The sequence below is a fragment of the Trachypithecus francoisi genome, unplaced genomic scaffold (genome assembly GCF_009764315.1).
Source record: "Trachypithecus francoisi isolate TF-2019V2 unplaced genomic scaffold, Tfra_2.0 Lachesis_group9, whole genome shotgun sequence".
Taxonomy (NCBI): domain Eukaryota; kingdom Metazoa; phylum Chordata; class Mammalia; order Primates; family Cercopithecidae; genus Trachypithecus; species Trachypithecus francoisi.
The window spans coordinates 52521966-52539761 of record NW_022681474.1 but is presented as its reverse complement, the minus strand read 5'-3'; the positions used below and the strand labels follow the sequence as shown (position 1 = coordinate 52539761).

The window sequence follows — 17796 nt, the reverse complement described above, 5'->3', positions numbered from 1 at the left end:
CCTTCTCACCAACTGGCCTCCCAACTGTGGTGAATATGAGCCCCTTGCCCCCGGGAAAAATAAAATATTGCATATACAGTTGATTAAATGGAATGCTCCATAGCTGTTAGGAATGATGAAAATGGGCTGGGTGCGGTGGCTCACTCCTGTAATCCCAGCACTTTGGTAGGCCGAGGTGGGCAGATCACCTGAGGTCGGGAGTGTGAGACCAGCCTGATCAACATGGAGCTGTGTTTACTGAGTGGAGATTTTGCAGGCTGGAGCTAAGAATTTCCAGTATGCATAACAACCACAGCCCAATTATCTGACAGTGAGTTGCATAATTCCCGAGAGCAGGCCTGGACAGTGTCTGGGTGGGGCCTGGGAGCCACAGAAGACAGACGCCCAAAGCCAGGCAGAGCCCGGGGGCGAGGGGGCGGCAGGCAGGTGTGGCACTGGGTGCGGCCCAGGGTGGGCTTGCACCCCCACACCCAAGGCAGCAGCCTGCTCATTCCTCTGCTGCAGGAGCCAGACGTGTGGAGGCCGACCTGTGTCTCTTCATCTCCCTGGGAAAGGTGCCCCCGAGGTGAACAAGATGGCCTGGTGGAAAGCCTGGGTAAGTGGGAGCTGGCAAGAGAGTTGGGCTCCTGCATGGTGTTGGGTGCTGGTCACCAGGGAGGCCTGAGAAATGTAAAGTCGCCCTTGGCTGGAAGTGGCTCATTCTACATTTGGCTGCCTCCTGGGCCAAGCATGGAGGGTGGGGAGGGGCCGAGATGAAATAGTCCCAGGCCTAGAGTGCCCATGGCAGGGATGGGACCTGAGCCGGAAGACAGGCCAATGAAGAAATCTAGAAATGCAAGGAGGAAGCTGAGGTTTGAGAGGAGTGCGGGGGAGACCCTTGAAGGGGTGAGACCACTCAAAGGAGGGTGTGTCATGGTTGAGCCTTGTGTGTAAATGTGTATGGGGTGCACACACGTGTGCATCTGGGGAGAATCAGGCATACTGCTCCCGGCAGAGGGAACTGTGTCAGAGGGTCAGAGGGCGGGGAGCTTGGCTTTGAGGGAAGCTGCTCAGCACAGCTCGAGGGACCTGGTTCCGGAGGAGATGGACCTGGGGAAGAAGGCAGGATCAGGTCCTGAAAGGCCTTGCCTGGCAGGCTGAGGAGTTCAGACTTTACCTTAAGAGCAGTGGGAAGGCATTGAAGGGCTTTGAGTAACCTGAATATGCTGTTGGGGACCCATCAGTGCCTTCACCTCCGAGATCAATCATGTTCATTTGTCAAGACTGGAGAGGGAAGAGGGGAAGCAGGAAGACCTGGCCTACTAGAGCCCTGAGGAACCCGGCGCTCAGGGCAGCCCATCCCCAGCAGAACTGATGGGTTCTCAGGAGCTTTCCATCTATGCTTGAGCCTGAGGCCATCGCTGTGCTAAGGAGTTGAATATCCAGGAGGGGACAGAGGTGACATCTCCTGGCTGCCGGCTCTGCACGCCCTTTTCCTTTCCTCCCAGGCATGTCAGGGCTGCACTTTCTGTTTTGCAGATGAGGAAATGGAAGCTCAGAGACACTGAGTGACTTGCTAGGGTCCAATGGCCAGCAGGCTCCAGTCAGAGAGCACTTGGGTCTCTCTGCCCAGCCCCAGGCTCTCTGTGAGCTTTTGTGGGAACCAGGCTTGTCCAGCTTCAGGGAATCTCTGGATCGTAGATATCATAACCCAGGCAAGGGTCCTCAGGGCCAGACATGCTAGGTTCTGGACAGGTGGGACACACAGGAAGCCAGGGTGAGGTGGGGCAGCTCCCCTGGCCCCCAGGGAAGCAGCCATCTTCCAGGACAAGGGGCCATGGCAGCCTCCAGCTTCAACCAGGCTGCTGGGAACCTGCCTTTGAGGAGGTGGACATGGCAGGGAGATCCCAGTGCTGGGTGGTTTCCAAAGTCACTTGCTGGCCAAGGTGGTCTGACACTGGGCCTTGCACCCAGTGCAGCAGGACACTCCATGTAGGGACCTGACAAATTGACAGGATCACTGTGGCACTCACTGAGTCCCTACTGTGTGCCGGGCCCTCCTCTAAGCACCTCACATTCAGTATCTCCCTTGAACCTCACAAGAAGTCTATGAAGGCCGGGCATGGTGGCTTATGCCTGTAATCCCAGCACTTTGGAAGGCCGGGGCGGGCGGATCACCTGAGGTCGGGAGTTCGAGCCCAGCCTGACCAATATAGAGAAACTCTTCTCTACTAAAAATACAAAATTAGCCAGGTGTGGTGGGCACATGCCTGTAATCCCAGTTACTAGGGAGGCTGAGGCAGGAGAATCGCTTGAACCTGGGAGGCGGAGGTTGCGGTGAGCCGAGATAGCACCATTGCACTCCAGCCTGGGCAACAAGAGCGAAACTCCGACTCAAAAAAATTTAAGGCCGGGCGCGGTGGCTCAAGCCTGTAATCCCAGCACTTTGGGAGGCCGAGACGGGCGGATCACGAGGTCAGGAGATTGAGACCATCCTGGCTAATATGGTGAAACCCCGTCTCTACTAAAAAATACAAAAAGCTAGCCGGGCGAGGTGGCGGGCGCCTGTAGTCCCAGCTGCTCGGGAGGCTGAGGCAGGAGAATGGCGTGAACCCGGGAGGCGGAGCTTGCAGTGAGCTGAGATCCGGCCACTGCACTCCAGCCCGGGCGACAGAGCGAGACTCCGTCTCAAAAAAACAAAAAAAAAATTAAAAAAAAAAGAAGTCTATGAAGTAGATACCAGTATCCTTATCCACAGATGAGGAAACTGAGGCACAAGTAGGCTAGGCAGGTGCCCGAACTCACTAGTAAGTGTCAGAGTCTGGGTGAGAATCTGAACAGCCTGACTCCAGGGCCAGAACTGTACCCTGGCCGTCCATGTCCTATGCGACAGCTGGCTCGGGGCAGCAAGTTCACAGGTAGACCCCACCTGCACCTGCAAGAGCTGAGCTTCCAGCGAGGACCCAGTGTCCTCTGGGCACAAAGCTGGACCAGGAACAGGATGGGAGGGGATGAGGGAACCACTGGAGAGACTCTGTTTGCAGGCAGAACCCCTTTGCACCTCTCTTTTTGGTGTTGTCTTTTCCTCTGTGTCTCATAGAGACAAACCCATCTCCCAGGCCTCTGGGCAGCCACATAGCAGGGGAAGGCCAAGGTGTGGCAGCTCCCCCGTGCCTGTCACAGAACAAGTTATATTAATAGATGTAGTCACAGTCTGGTCTGAGTCACCTTTTCAATGCAAATATGCCTGTCTGTACTAGCACGGCCCTGGGCAAGACCCTGCAGGAGCCTGAGGCTGGCCCTTCCTTCTCAGCAGGGGTTCTGGAGCTCCAGGACTCCACACTGATAGCCAGGGCTCCAATTCCTAGAACACTTATTCTCTAAAACCTTAGAGTGGGAAGTGAGACAGAGGCTTCTTAATGCAGCAAAATAAGAACCAGCCTGGGAGCTGCTTACAAATGCTTCACCTGAGCCCTACCGCACCCCTGCTGGACTACATGCTCCTGAGGGATGCAGTCACACAACCTGGCCACTAGCTGGTGCACCACAGCACCCGAGAGAGCCGGGACAGAGGGAAGCCGGCAGGCACTGAGAGCTGAGATGCCCCGCACCTTCCCAGACGACCTGCATTCCTGTGGGTGAAGCTTCCTTCAGTGGAACATTCCAGGAACATTCATTGCCTGGGAAAGGTTGAGTCATCAGTAGGGCAGGGGAGGTAGATAGAACTCAGCTTCTGAGTCAGGCTGGGGAGTCCCAGCAGCACTGCTTACTGTCTGTGTAAGGGAGTCCAGCTCCCTTTCTGTAAAGTGAGGGATCAGTACTTACCTAGCACAACTGTTGAGGAAGCTGTGACATAAGCATTGCATCTAAAACACCTGGCCCAGGTCTGGCACACACAAGGGGCTTAAAGTGCTAAAAGGAGTAATAGCAGAGCGTTACTCTACAAGCAAGGGATATCGTGTGTGTGTACACTGATGAGCAATATCTGGGACCACATTGGCTGTCTCTGGATGGAATTTCCATAGGAATTATTTCTAAAAATTTCTGCTGTGCAACATGGTGCTAAGAAATGACTCAGGAAGATCTGTCACCAGACATTTGAAATTAAAGCAAAGGGTTCAGAAAGATGCCTTACCTCTTACTCAAAGGAAAGATACTTACAGATATACCATCCATGGGAATCTCTGTATTTTCAGAATCTAGCCCAGGTCCTGGATGGATGGATGGATGGATGGATGGATGGATGGATGTGGTAGTCAAATGGATAAGTGGGTAGGTGGGAAAGTAGAAGGGCAAATGATGGAGGTGATGGAAGGAATAAGTGAACAGGTGAATGGAAGACAAGACTGGATGGGACTAAACTCTTTTTCATCCTGGAGTATCTCTGAGTCTCCCTCTAATTCAATACCTATCTCCAATATCCCTCCACTCTCTACCATTCCTCCACCCGAAACATGCTTATGAGGAGTCATCTGTCTTAATCATCTGAGAAATTCTGCAGTTTAAAGAGCCCCCAGGCAAGCCCTGAACTGGAGGCTTGGAAGTCAAGGGCTCAGGCACCTGGTTATCTGGTTTATTTCACAATCTGCAGAGCATCCTGCGGGTTTTTCTAAACCTGACGCTCTGAGCCCCATGGGCCTGTGGACTTGCAAACACCCTAAACTATCAGGATGCTCAGCTGAGCCCCCGCCCTCTAAGTTCCTGTAAGTCCTAACTCCCCAGGAAGAGGGCAGACTGAGCTCAAACCATTCCTCAGAAAGGCAGAACTATGCCCAGCCTTCCAGCCTCATCTGCACGCTCTGAAGGCAGCGCATGCAGCTCCAGGAAGCCTTTGCTTAAGTGTTCTTTCTCCCCTAACTTTGGGTGAGTTTGTCCCTTCCTGCTGCTGGTGGGTGATGCTGGAAGGAGCTAGGTGTGACTGGGGCTGCTATCTGCCCTCAGATGGCACAGGTAGGGACAGGAAAGGTTTCGTGGCTTCTCCCCACAAACTCTGGCTCTGGCTACTCCACCCTATTGGCCAAGGGGCTGAAGGACTGAGTACTGGCCTGCAAGGGCTGAGCAGATCTCCGTGCACAGGGGAGGGGCTTACCCTGTCAGGGCAGGATACAAGATGGGCTGGGAGCCTGCTCTGCCCTCCCTGTCCCTGCCTGCTTTGAGCAGGCCTGGTTCTCTTGCAGATTGAACAGGAGGGTGTCACAGTGAAGAGCAGCTCCCACTTCAACCCAGACCCTGATGCAGAGACCCTCTACAAAGCCATGAAGGGGATCGGTGAGTAGTTGTTGGCAGCCTTGCCATCTCTGCTCAAGACCTCTCTGCTCACAGCCCTGGCAAGCAGGTGCCAGGGGACATCTGGGGAGCTGGGGTGTCCCGTGATACTCTGAGACTGACTCCACTACCCAGAGAGTCACATAGCCTTCTGTTTCTGCAGTGAGGTCAGCACCCACCCTGCAAGACTGGACAGGAGGGTGCTGCTCTTCCCTGGGTAATAGGGGTGGGGAGGTCAGCTATGTGTCCCTGTGAGTGACTTCCCATCAGTCTCAGCTTTCTCACTTGTAAAGTGGCCCCAATAATTCTTGGCCTCGTGTGTCACGTGAAGTATGAAGGGGATGGTGCTGTACAACGCCAGGAACAGAGGTGTGGGGAGTTTGTGGGGCTGACTGAAGGCCCCCTTGCCGCATGTCGATGGCCACGGAGCCGGCTCCCTTCCCATCTCCAGCACTTGCCCAGTGCCGCCCTCAGCACTACCACGAGTGGGCAAGGGCTGACCTGAGGCCAGATTTAAACAGCTTGCCCAGAAAGCCCTTCTGACCTGAGAGCAGAGCATGCACCCCGACCTCACCCCAGCTGGGACTGACCCCTTAGCCGGCTCTGCCTGAGGATCAGGGGCATCAACGAGAACTGCCGCTCCTGACAAGCCCAGAAAACATTCCCATGCCCTCTGCTTTCTGTGAAGCAGAAAGTTATCTCCACTTCCCAAATGAGAAAACGGAGGCCCAGGGAAATGAGGCTGGCTGCCCAATGCCACGCAGTTGCTGGGCCAGGCCTCAGATCCAGGGGTTGGACTCTTAGTCTTGACCTTCCCCTACTGTGACCAACACAAAGGAGGGCGGAGCCGGAGATCTCACTCGGCCAAGCTCCAAAGGCCCGGGCTGATGTCCAGAGCCACCCAGACCTCAGATTCCATCTTGTGAGGCTGGCCCTGGGCACACCCCAGCATTGTGGGGGTGTGGGGTGGGAAATGGTCCGGGGTTTTGGAACTATCCAGGTGTCGGCTCCCAGCTGCTCAGCCACCAAGCAGCTGCCTTCACCTTCCCCTCCTCCACCCTCACCAGTGGGTCACCCTGGGGTAGAGGGTCACTCACGCTGTATCCCTGCAGGGACCAACGAGCAGGCTATCATCGATGTGCTCACCAAGAGAAGCAACGCACAGCGGCAGCAGATCGCCAAGTCCTTCAAGGCTCAGTTTGGCAAGGCAAGGGGAAGGCTGGTGGGGGTGGGGATAGGTGAGCCTTGGGGTTGGGGGTATAGCCTGGGAGGCAGCTCCATTCTGGACGACTTTCCCCTAGAGCCAGCCCACTGGCAGCATGGGCACATGGAACCTGTGTGCACGAAAACAATTGTTCTTTATCGAAATTCACATGTAACTGGCCACCCTGTGTTTCATCTGGCAGACCTACTTTTAGGTGTCAGTGCCCGGGCCAGGGGCTGGCCTTCCCTGCTTCCTTTCCTGCCTCCTCTCTCACAGCATTCCTTCTCATGCACCCCACAGGCCCCACTGGAGGTCTCTCTCCCTGCCCCCAGGCTATCTTGCCCTGCCCCCTGAGCCCAGACCACCTTCTCTTTCCCATGCCCCGGGCATGCAGGCCTGGCTTCGCTCTGTTCTGGGGTGTGGGCACATTTTCCTCAGTCGAGCTGCTTGTACCCACACCTCGTCCCTTCTGCCACCTGGGAATTCTAAGAGCCTGGAACAAGTATGCCAGACCCTTTGTTTCTCCTCCCACCTGCCCTCCACCCCTAGGGCAAAGCCTGACATTTGGGGGTACACAGTAAACACAGGATTAAATATGTGCATAGCCATGGTTGCCTGAAGCCTCTAGTGACTCAAATCATTAGTTTGGAGGTTTAACAAGGGAAGATCAGCTCAGATATTCTCTTGGAGAACCCAGTGCACATTTTTACAGTTTCCTTCTCTTAGTCCTCACAGCTATACATTATTCTTTGCATTCAAATATTTGGAGAAACTGGTGCTCAGAGAGGTTGTAAGTTGCCCAAGGTCCCAGAGCCTGTAATCAACAAGGTGGGGGATTAAAATCCAGGTCTGACAAAGCCGTTGATCTCTCTGCTGCTCTGCAGATCAGCTGATGTAGCCTGGTGGCTCCTTGTAGCAACATGTGCCCTTCAAAGGAGGCACACGTATTTTATGGCAATGCCACACTCAGAGCTTGCAGTCCAATTAGCAATGCCAATTTCATTTTACTGAGAGCTTATGATGTGCCCAGCACTGCACTGAATGCTGAGTTGAGTCACACACATCTCTCTATCAATACCCAAAGCAATGGGATGAAGCAGGAGCATGTTTATCTCCATGTAACTGGTAAAGATACTGATGCTCAGAGAAGCTAAGGAGCTGGCCCAAGAAACCCAGCCAGCACATGGCAGGGCCCACGCGGAATCCAGCCCAAGCCCCTGGGCCCAGCCACCACGCCGCTGCCTGCATTCAGGTGGGCCTGGCTTACGACAAATATCACCTTTCCCTGTTCCTGCCTTAGGACCTCACTGAGACCTTGAAGTCGGAGCTGAGTGGCAAGTTCGAGAGGCTCATTGTGGCCCTTATGTACCTGCCATACAGATACGAAGCCAAGGAGCTGCATGATGCCATTAAGGTAACCAGGCTAACAGGGCAGGGAAGTGGCAGGGGTGCTCACATGACTGGGTAGGGGCAATACGGGGACCAGGCACTGGCAGCCCAGAGCTCCCCTTGAGCCACTGCTTGGAATGGCCACATGGACCACAGCTGGGCCCAGTGAGCAGGCAGTCAGCTGCTCAGACTGCACCCAACACCTAGAGTCACTGGTTCCTGACTGACATGTTGAGTGGCCATGATGAAGCCAAAATCGGTACTTCTCAGAACCTCACAAGTTCAGGTGTACAGTGGTATTGGAAACCTGCCTCTACAGTCCCAGGCATAGCCCCCTGGGTTTCCCTTTACCTCTCACTACTCTTTGCTTTTGCAGATTAATAGGGATGGGGACCCAGTAACTATAGTCATTTTGCTTTAAAAGACACTGCTGCGTGGGCACTGCCAGGCATTTTACACCCGTGTCCCCTAATCTACCTTTGGGGCAGGGGAGGCTTATTCCTGTTTATGGATCGGGATGCTTAGGCTGCGGGACATGGAGCTGCCTGTCTGACACCACCCACCTAAGGAGGGAGAGCTGAGACAGGGCTTCCCCATCACACCACTTGCCCTCCATGTCCATCACTGAAGACAAGCATGTGATTTTCTCATCACATCCTCCCACTCCAAGTGGGACAGGGCAGTGAGGTCCTCCCTGAGGCTTAGGCATCTTGAGAAAAGAAGGTGTGGACAGAGCAGAAGGTCATGGTAGAGCACTCCAGCAGGCAGAGGTTTCTGTCCACAGGGCTTAGGAACCAAGGAGGGTGTCATCATTGAGATCCTGGCCTCTCGGACCAAGAACCAGCTGCAGGAGATATTGAAGGCGTATGAAGAAGGTAAGGGGTGGCACAGATGGAGGGGCTCAGGAGTGGCCACAAGCTTTGGCAGCCTGGCGGGGAACAAGGATCAAGAAGTAACCTGGACCACACTAGAAAGGACCCTTTGGGGACTTTTTTACCCACAGGTGCTGAGCACCAACCGTGTGCCAAGATCTGTGCCTGATGGTGACATTGAACACGACTTAGACTTGATCTGTAAGCTCATCAGCCCCTCTTACAGGGGAGAGAGGCACATGACCAACTAAAATCTCTGCCCTGAGGACTGTGTTAGTGGGGGGTGTGGACCCCAGGCTAGCACAGGCCAGTCAGTCCTCCACATTGTGTAGCCAGTGGGGAGTTTTGCTGGAGGCTTTGGCTTTGCCAAGCCTTGAGATGAAATGGAGCTTGGTTGGCAGCCCCTGGCCTGGCTCTCTGATCTGGTCCATCTTGTGCTTTGCGCTTGGTTGTGTATGCATGTTGCTTCTAGTGGTGAACCACCACCCAGGTGGCAGCCACGTGGACATCCAAGCATTGCATCCATGGCCTGTGCCAAGGACTTTCATTCCTAGAAGGCTTTAATCAGGAGAAGTATGGGGAACAGGGCTGGAAGGAAGAAGTCAGGCCCTGGGTAGGCTGTGGACCTCTGCTTGTGCCTCATTGTCCTGTTTCCCTGCAGACTATGGGTCCAGCCTGGAGGAGGACATCCAAGCAGACACAAGTGGCTACCTGGAGAGGATCCTGGTGTGCCTCCTGCAGGTATCACAGCCTAGGCTCTTGGGAATGCCGTGGTTTGGGGGTCCCAAGAGCTCCACTCCAGGGAGTAGCCCTTGAATAGAGCCACAAGAATCAAGGCAGGGGCATGGGATAGCCCAGCAGCCAGGGCTCATTGGATGTGTCTCAGCATGGTTAGAGGGTCCTGACTGCAGAGCCCCCACACCTGTCCTTACTCAGCCATGTGAGAGCGTCCTGGTAGGCCGAGGAGAGCAGGGCCTTCGTGCAGGCCTCATGCCAGGCACTTTGCTTACCTTAGCTCACTGAATCCCCCAAGCCTTGAGACAGTCCTTACCACCCCCATTGTACAAATGAGGAAACCGAGGGCTGAAGAGAATAACTGGCTTGCTGAAGTTTCCACAGCCAAAAAGCAGCAGAGCCATGCCTACCCTCCAAGCCTAGGATCCCACCTCTGCCCTTAATGCTCTCGTCAGCTGGCCTGCCTTACAGATCCACCTCCTCTGTTCCTAGGGCAGCAGGGATGATGTGAGCAGCTTTGTGGACCCGGGACTGGCCCTCCAAGATGCACAGGTGAGGCTGCGCCCAGCTGGCCATGTGGCCCCACCCCCTGCCATCTGAACTCCAGCTCCTCTGCCTGTGGGGGCTTTCTCTGACACTAAGCTGGGACCCACCCAGCTCAGCTCCCTATAGGCCTTTGCCCTCTGGTGTCTGGGGAGGAGAGTGAGGGTGTTGGGAGACTCGGGAGGAAGGAGCGTGACTTGGGGGTGGGGGAGCACTAAAGCTCTGTCCTAGCAGCAACAGCCCATGAACCTGGGGATGCTGAGCCCCAGGGCTGGACACAATGTGTCCAAGTTTTGTAGGTCTGCCTGCTGGCAGAGGGAAGCCTGGGAACTGGGCAGTTCCTAGAGCAGATTGTAGCCCAGGATGGAGAAAAGATTCTAAGCCAGAGCTGCTAGAGAAAGGGGAGCTCCCTGTCAGAGATGACCAAGCAGAGAAGCATGCTGGCCTGGTAGAGTGGACAGGGCCCAGCCATGGCTGCAAAGCTCTGGGACTCTGGGGCTCAGTCCCTCACCTCCCTGGTCTCCCTCACCAGCTTATTGTGGGTGTTCCAATGCTAGGATCTGTATGCGGCAGGCGAGAAGATCCGTGGGACTGATGAGATGAAATTCATCACCATCCTGTGCACGCGCAGTGCCACTCACCTGCTGAGAGGTACCAGGGAGGGAGGGGGCTGGGGCCAGGGTCACAGGGCGTATCCTGGTCATGAGTCTCTCCCTCATGCTTCTGCCTTGCCAAGTCTAGAGTTAGGGAGAGAGCCACGGAGGCCAGGACTCTTTCCCTGGCCACCAAGTGGGAGGTCAGGGCAGCACACTGATGTGCAGTCTCTGATCCGAGACACTGAGGGGCATCACAAGGAGGTCTGACCATCCCCTGAGCAGAGCCCTCTCCACAGTGTTTGAAGAGTATGAGAAAATTGCCAACAAGAGCATTGAGGACAGCATCAAGAGTGAGACCCACGGCTCGCTGGAAGAGGCCATGCTCACTGTGGGTAAGAGCTCAGACATGCACATTTTTCAGGCCACAGGGCTCACCGTGGGGCAGCACCAAAAGAACAAAGGGCCTAGAGATGTGACCGCAAGAGAAATAATCCATGTCACCTTCACGGGATGTCCCCTCAATGCACACTCTGCCTGTCCCCTTCACCCAGGGACTGCTCCACCTCTAGAGTCCCAGTGTGTGCTGCCAAGGATTGATCTCTGTGATGCCCACGTGGTGCCCAGTGCTGTGTGGGTGTATGTGCATGAGGGTGTGTGTGCATGAGAGTGTGTCTGCGTGTGTGTGTGCATGAGTGTGCATGAGAGTGTGTGTGCATGAGAGTGTGTGTGCGTGAGAACGTGTTTGCATGAGAGTGTGCCTGAGGGTGTGTGTGGGTGGGATGTGTGTGAGACAGTGTGATGTGAGTGTGTGTGAGAGAGACAGTGTGTGTGTGTGCACACACGAATACATATGCCAGTGATTATGCCAGCCCCAACCCTTTGTGTACTCATGGCAGCCATGCAGGGAGCGCTCTGGCTCTGGTTATGAAGCCCTGGCCAGCACAAAGTCACCTTTCTGGACATGAGCCGGGGGCCTGGCCCCTGCCTTCATTGCCAGTTGAAGAAACAGTGATGTGTGGCTTGAGTCCAAACTGAGTGACGGATGGTCTGGTGCTGAGAAACACTGGGGATCTTCCCCACAGCAGGAAGTCAGGCTACTCAGGAGGACCCACTCCAGAGCTCTCATGGGGTCCAGGGCTGAGATCACAATGGGAAGAGTCCCTGCAGAGTAGACAGCTGAGGCCCAGGACAGAGGGACGTCTCTTCTCTCACTTACACACAGAGCCCAGGTTCGGACTCCTGGTCTGCAGGTCTCAGCTCCACACCAGGCTGCCTCCGTGCAGAGGCCAGCAGCCAGCAGGCTCCCTGCTGTGTCCTTGCCTCTCTGGGTGGACAGGGCCATCTGAGACACCCCAGCTGGCCTTGGATGCTGTGACACAATCCCGTCTATGTCAGGACATCTAATCACACCCCTGCTCCAATCTGAGCTTCCAAAGTCCACCCCTGGATCTGGCCTGAACCCGCCATGAATGAAGTCTGCTAGCAGGGAACAGTGAAGCCATGCAGTGCCCTGTCATGCTGGGCCTTCCTATTTACTTACCCTTGAAGCCTTGCATCAGTCTCACTTCCCAGATGAGTCAGGGAGGTCAAGTCATGAAACCATACTGCACCATCAAGACAGGAAGTGAATACACGCCTACCTCACTCAAAGCCCACGCTCCTTCTACAGCCCTGGGTGAAAACGCCAACCTTCCCCACTCAGATGCCAAGTCTCTGAGCAGCACCCATGGGAGCAAGCATGGGCCCACTCTCTGGACCAGACGCCCCCAGGTGCCTTAGTCCTCTGGGGCCAAACTCCACTTGTCACATGGGAATTCAAAATGCAGCGTTCCTGCTGATAAGTGACAGAGAGAGGGCACTCTGAGGCCAGCAGCCACCATACCACAGTGCCTCTGTGGAGCTGAGTGACTGGATTTTCAGTTGAGAGCCCAGGGCCTGTCCTGAGTCTGAGCTGCCCTCGGATGGGCTTGAGCTAGTGTCTTCAGATGAGCCCCACAGTCCGGTGCATTTCACATCTTACCCTTTGCCTGCCTGCTTGGGCCTTTGGAGCTGTGCCCAGTGCCCCAGGCTTCCTTCCCTGTCCCACACCACCTGACACAAAGCCTCTCACTTTGGGAAAGGCAGGGCACAAAGAAATATGCCCAGCCTTGCACAACACTGACTCTTAAGACCCAAGGGAAGACATAAAGTTGTAGGCAGTGCCACCTACCAGCTCCAGACATTAACATAGCTTTCTTGTTTGCCAGTGAAATGCACCCGAAACCTCCACAGCTACTTTGCAGAGAGACTCTACTATGCCATGAAGGTAATTGTCCTGTCTTCTGCTTCCTGACAGTCACCCTACATAGCACCAAGTGCAAAGTCAAGGAGCTCAAAGCCACCACCATCCTCCACACTGGGGAGTTCTCTTACCCCAACCTGTTGTGGATCAGAAAGGTTTTAGTTCTCAGAGGTGAAACTGAGTCTGGGAAAGGGACGCTGCCTCTCCAGAGGTGAATAATTCCCTGAAACTAAAACTAATGCCTGTTTTCTCTGATTGATGGTTGCTGATATCCCCTGAAGTTAGTTCCACACCCGAAACCCAAGCCCTCTGGCCACTTCTGCCCAGGAAATGAGAGAGGGCATGTGATTCCCTTGGCCATGTGGCCCTAGCTGACATGAGACTGGTCAGGGATGAAGGTGAGCAGGAAGGCCCTGCCTGTGAAATTCCTGGCTGAGCTGACTGCTGCTGTTGCTCTAGTAGGAAGTCTTGTTCCTGGAGCAGTGAGTATTTCATGTCTAGAATATGATATGGTAAACCAAACATAATGCAGTTTGGAGCACTTGGCATCATAAAGGAAGAGTTCCGGGCAGTGGGTGAGAAGGGATTGAGGGAGTGGACACCCTAAGCCACCAAAGCATCCCTCCTAATGCTTCCTTGACTGAAGCACAGGCTCCTTCCCTCCCTCTAAAAGCCCCAGAACCCGACCACACAGATCCATCCATCACTCAGAGATGGACAGGAAAGGTGAGGCAGGATTTTGATGGCTGCTGTCTTGCCCAGGGAGCAGGGACGCGCGATGGGACCCTGATAAGAAACATCGTTTCAAGGAGCGAGATTGACTTAAATCTTATCAAGTGTCACTTCAAGAAGATGTACGGCAAGACCCTCAGCAGCATGATCATGGTAAGCAGCCATTCCCAATGTTGAGGCCAGCCTGAAACCTAGACATTCGGGGAGACCTGGAGGCTGTGGCCAACGCCACATGAGCCCCTCCCTTCCCAGTGGGCACCATGAGCTTGTATTCCTGACCATGTGGTGTGTGCAGGGAATAGCAGAGGTCAGTGTGGCTGGATCCCAAGGGGATTTGGGGGCAGAGGGGGGATGCAGAGACCAGGGCACAGAGGCTCCCTTGTGTCCCACTCAGAAAGTTGGTTTCACATTTGAGTTATGGTTGCTCCTTGGAAAAGACACCAAATCCTTGCAGAAGAAGCCACCTCTGAATAGTCAATGAGATGCACTAGTCCGGTAGGAATCGGGCCCACTGCTCAAATCCAGATTTAAGTAGTCCTGGCAGCCAACTTCTAAGTCAGATGAGCGTCAATAGACTGTCTAATTGATCTGTCTAACCAGATTCCAATTAGCAAGAGTTCTGGAGCCTTCAAAACACAGAGTGATTATCACACTGTGATAATCAGGAGAAACAGCTCATCTGGGGGTGTCTGCAAATTGAGGTCTTGATGATTTCATTAGCAGAAGTCACATTAGGACAAATATATCCCCAAGTCGTCTTTGGCTACTAAGTCAAGTCTCTAGCTCTTCCGCAAATGTCGTTGTCAAGTGCACTTTTCAAGAAACACATAGCTGGCAATAGATGGAAAAGACATTTATGTTTCCAGATCTTTCAAGATGGGGCAGCAGGTGGGCAGGGGGAAGGGACGGTTGGAATTATTCTTGGTTTCACTTTAGGCTCCCCAGCCAATCTTGTTGGGAGACAGGAGGGCAAGGTCCACACCAGCCTGGACTGCTGCTGTCACCTGCAGACGGTCTGAGCTGATTGTCATTAACCCTTTTAACCACACATGGTAACTTATGGCATCAGAGAGATTTCTAGAGATAGATAAAGCCACCCTCTTCACATTTTATCTAATGTTGTAACTTAAGAAAATTGAGTTAGAATCACAAATACCTTGACAAAACATTTTCTTTTTAGTGTAGACCACAGATGTCATTAAAGCAAAAATGGTTTTCAATACTAATATGAGTTAAAAACTCTTGCATCGAAATTAAGAGGCAAACATATAAACACTCCAAGTATCACTCATGTATTTGAAAAAGTAAACAAAATTAATGCTTCTCTTTCTAACAACTATTACAAAAATTGTCTTCAAAATAATAAAAATCACCAGGCGCGGTGGCCCACACCTGTAATCCCAGTGCTTTGGTAGGCCAAGGCGGGAGGATCGCTTGAGCCCAGGAGTTCAAGGCTGCAGTGAGCTAGAACTGCATCATTGCACTCCAGCCTGGGTGACAGAGTGAGACTGTGTCTAGAAAGAAAAAAGTTTAAAAAAAAATTAATTGTAGTTTGAAACCTGTGACAAGATTTCAGATTCAAAACAGGCAAATTTTACTAAGCGGTGAAAACAGACAATAACCATGAGACCTAAACTGCTTCAGAGTGTGGAAAGTCTAGCCCCAGCCTACCCCTTACTCACCATGCTGCTGTGGATGAATCCACTCCCCTCTCTTGGCCCCATTGTCCTCAACTGCATGAAGAAGAATCTGGATGATCTGACCTGGCCCATTTCCCAGCTCTGTGTGCAGACCCTGGACTAGCCAGTCCCATCAGGACCTACCAGTATCTAAGAAACAGGGCTCCTCAGCCATCAGACCACAAGGTCAGTCTCATCAGGAGACAAACACTGTGGACCCGATGTGAGTCAGCTGCAGGGTAGACCAGCTTGCCTTTCTCCTGCTCTGCCCTCACCACGTCTCAGCAGGATGCACTGCAGTGCAGCATCAATCTCATTTCACAGATGAGTCCCACAGAGGTGAAGGGGCGTGCCTCAGCCACACTATCAGGGCGCGATGGTCCAGGCTCCTTCCACCCCCGGCCCTGCCCCCAGGTGTGTGCTGGTGCCTCACTCTCAGCCTTGGTTCCCAAGCTGCCACAGCAGGTGTTGAATAATGATGCATCGTGTTGTGTAAATGAATGGCTGGGCACCCCTGGCTCCCGAATAGAAGAACCCTAGGACAGCTGACATCTTCCTTGTTTAGAAGTTGAACTGTCTCTGATTCATTTTCCACATCACTCCTGCATGTAATTGCTAAGAGAATCAAAAGGACATGCAAAGGAATGGCATGAAATTAAAAACAAGGAAAGAGGGGTGATGGCACAACCCCTGCGGCTAGGAACCCTGGAGGGCAGGGCCAGGTGCAGGCCAGGGGCACAGCTATTAGTCATAACAACACACCGCCATTGCCAAGCCAGCCACAAACAAGCCCCTTCTCATGCTCATGCATCTCCTGCCCACAGGAAGACACCAGTGGTGACTACAAGAACGCCCTGCTGAGCCTGGTGGGCAGCGACCCCTGAGGCACAGAACAAGAGCAAAGGCCATGAAGCCAGAGTCTCCAGGCCTCCTCACTCAACCTCAGCCATGGACGCAGGTTGGGTGTGGGGGAGGGGGAGTCCCAGCCTTTTAGTCTTCTATTTCCCTATTTCCAGTGCTTTCCAGCTGGGTTTCTGACCCAGAGGGTAGAACCGGCCTGGGCTCCTCTTCCCAACTTCCTCCAGGTCATTTCCTAGTGTGAGCACAACGCCAACCTTAGCGTTTCTCCAGCCAGACAGATGCCTCGGCATGAAGGGCCTGGGGGCTTGTGGGTCATTCCTTCCTCCCTGCAGGAGCTTCCCAAGCTGGTCACAGAGTCTCCTGGGCACAGGTTATACAGACCTCGGCCCCATTCCCATCTACTGAGACAGGGTCTCCACAAGAGGGGCCAGGGAATATGGGTTTTTAACAAGTGTCTTACTGATACGCTTCTCTATCAGGCAGCCGGAGAGCTGGCTGGGAGCCCTTTTGTTTTAGAACACACATCCTTCAGCAGCTGAGAAACGAACACGTATCCATCCTAACCAAGAAGCCATTAACATTCATCTAAAAATGTTAGGCTCTAAATGGATGAAAAATTCTCTTACCACCTTAATAACAAAACAAACTACAAATACCTAAGGACACTGTGTTCTAAGTAAGCGGTGTGGGCTCCCCTGGTGGCTGACCAGGTCAGTGCCCTGGCCTCGCACTCCTCTGCATGCAGCACAGAAGGGCGTGACCATGCCCTCAGCACCACTCTTGTCCCCACCGAACAGCAACTGAGACCGGGTACCCGGAGATTCTGAAGTGCCTTTGCTGTGGTTTTCAAAATAATAAAGATTTGTATTCAACTCAAAGTGTCTTTGGATGTTTAGCAGGCACCAGAGTAGGACCAATTTAATCTGTCAGAAACAGAGCTTTGGGGAGCCACAAAGCCTGAGCACCCAGTGGGCATCCCCCAGTGGGAACACTGGATGGGCTGCACCCACCGCTGCCCTGGGGACAACCCTTGCAAATGAGGGTAGATTCTATTCACCTCTTGATGTGTAGGCTACATCTTTGTATCTCAGGGTTAGAGAGGGATTTAAAGTCAGCTGGTCCTGTTCCAACCTGCAGCCTGACTATCCCCTTGGCATCCACCCGGGGGTGGTCCTTGGTGTGCTTGGGGTACACTTGGGTACTCAGGGTATACTGGGGGTACTCAGGGTGCAGTTAAGTACTCCGGGTGCACTTGGCTGCCTCCAAAGATGGGGACTCACTGCATCCTTTGACAGCCCAGTCTTTTTCCAGTGGATTGACCGGCAAAGTTCTTGCTTCACCTGAACTAAAATCAGCCGCATCAAGCCCACACCTCTGCCATCTGGGGCCACAACACTTATTCATTCCCAGTAACAACATTTTGGATATCTGAAGAAGCCCCACAAATTCTGCGATTACTTCTGTCAAAGCCCGGTGTCCCCAATCCCTTCAGTGGTCCCTCCTGGAGCCTGGTTTGGGGCCATCACCCCTGAGCATGCTCCAGCTTCTGAACTTCCCCTCAAGTGGCCCTGAGGGGTAATCGTGTGCCCGGGAACCTCCCTGATCAGGGAGATGGGAACAGCGTGGGCTTTGAATTCACTTGGATGGGAGGCAGATTCTG

At 53.6% G+C, this 17796-nt stretch overlaps 1 protein-coding gene and 1 long non-coding RNA gene across 2 annotated transcripts; one reads left to right on the top strand and one right to left on the bottom strand.

Annotated features, from left to right (window-relative positions):
- The first annotated feature begins 278 nt into the window (after nt 1-278).
- LOC117082412 (annexin A8) lies at nt 279-17014 on the top strand. The gene is made up of 12 exons (XM_033209099.1): nt 279-595; nt 5157-5247; nt 6357-6451; nt 7749-7862; nt 8622-8712; nt 9371-9450; nt 9937-9996; nt 10545-10638; nt 10880-10975; nt 12830-12888; nt 13627-13749; nt 16100-17014. Exons 1-12 carry the CDS (start codon nt 575-577, stop codon nt 16157-16159), a joined length of 984 nt encoding a protein of 327 aa, XP_033064990.1. The 5' UTR covers nt 279-574; the 3' UTR covers nt 16160-17014.
- On the bottom strand, nt 13756-15482 carry LOC117082419. Its single transcript, XR_004436604.1, has 3 exons — nt 15420-15482; nt 15279-15329; nt 13756-14616 (listed from the first exon to the last, which is right to left on the bottom strand). It is a non-coding gene; the product is annotated as an uncharacterized LOC117082419 (long non-coding RNA).
- Nucleotides 17015-17796: the final 782 nt, after the last annotated feature.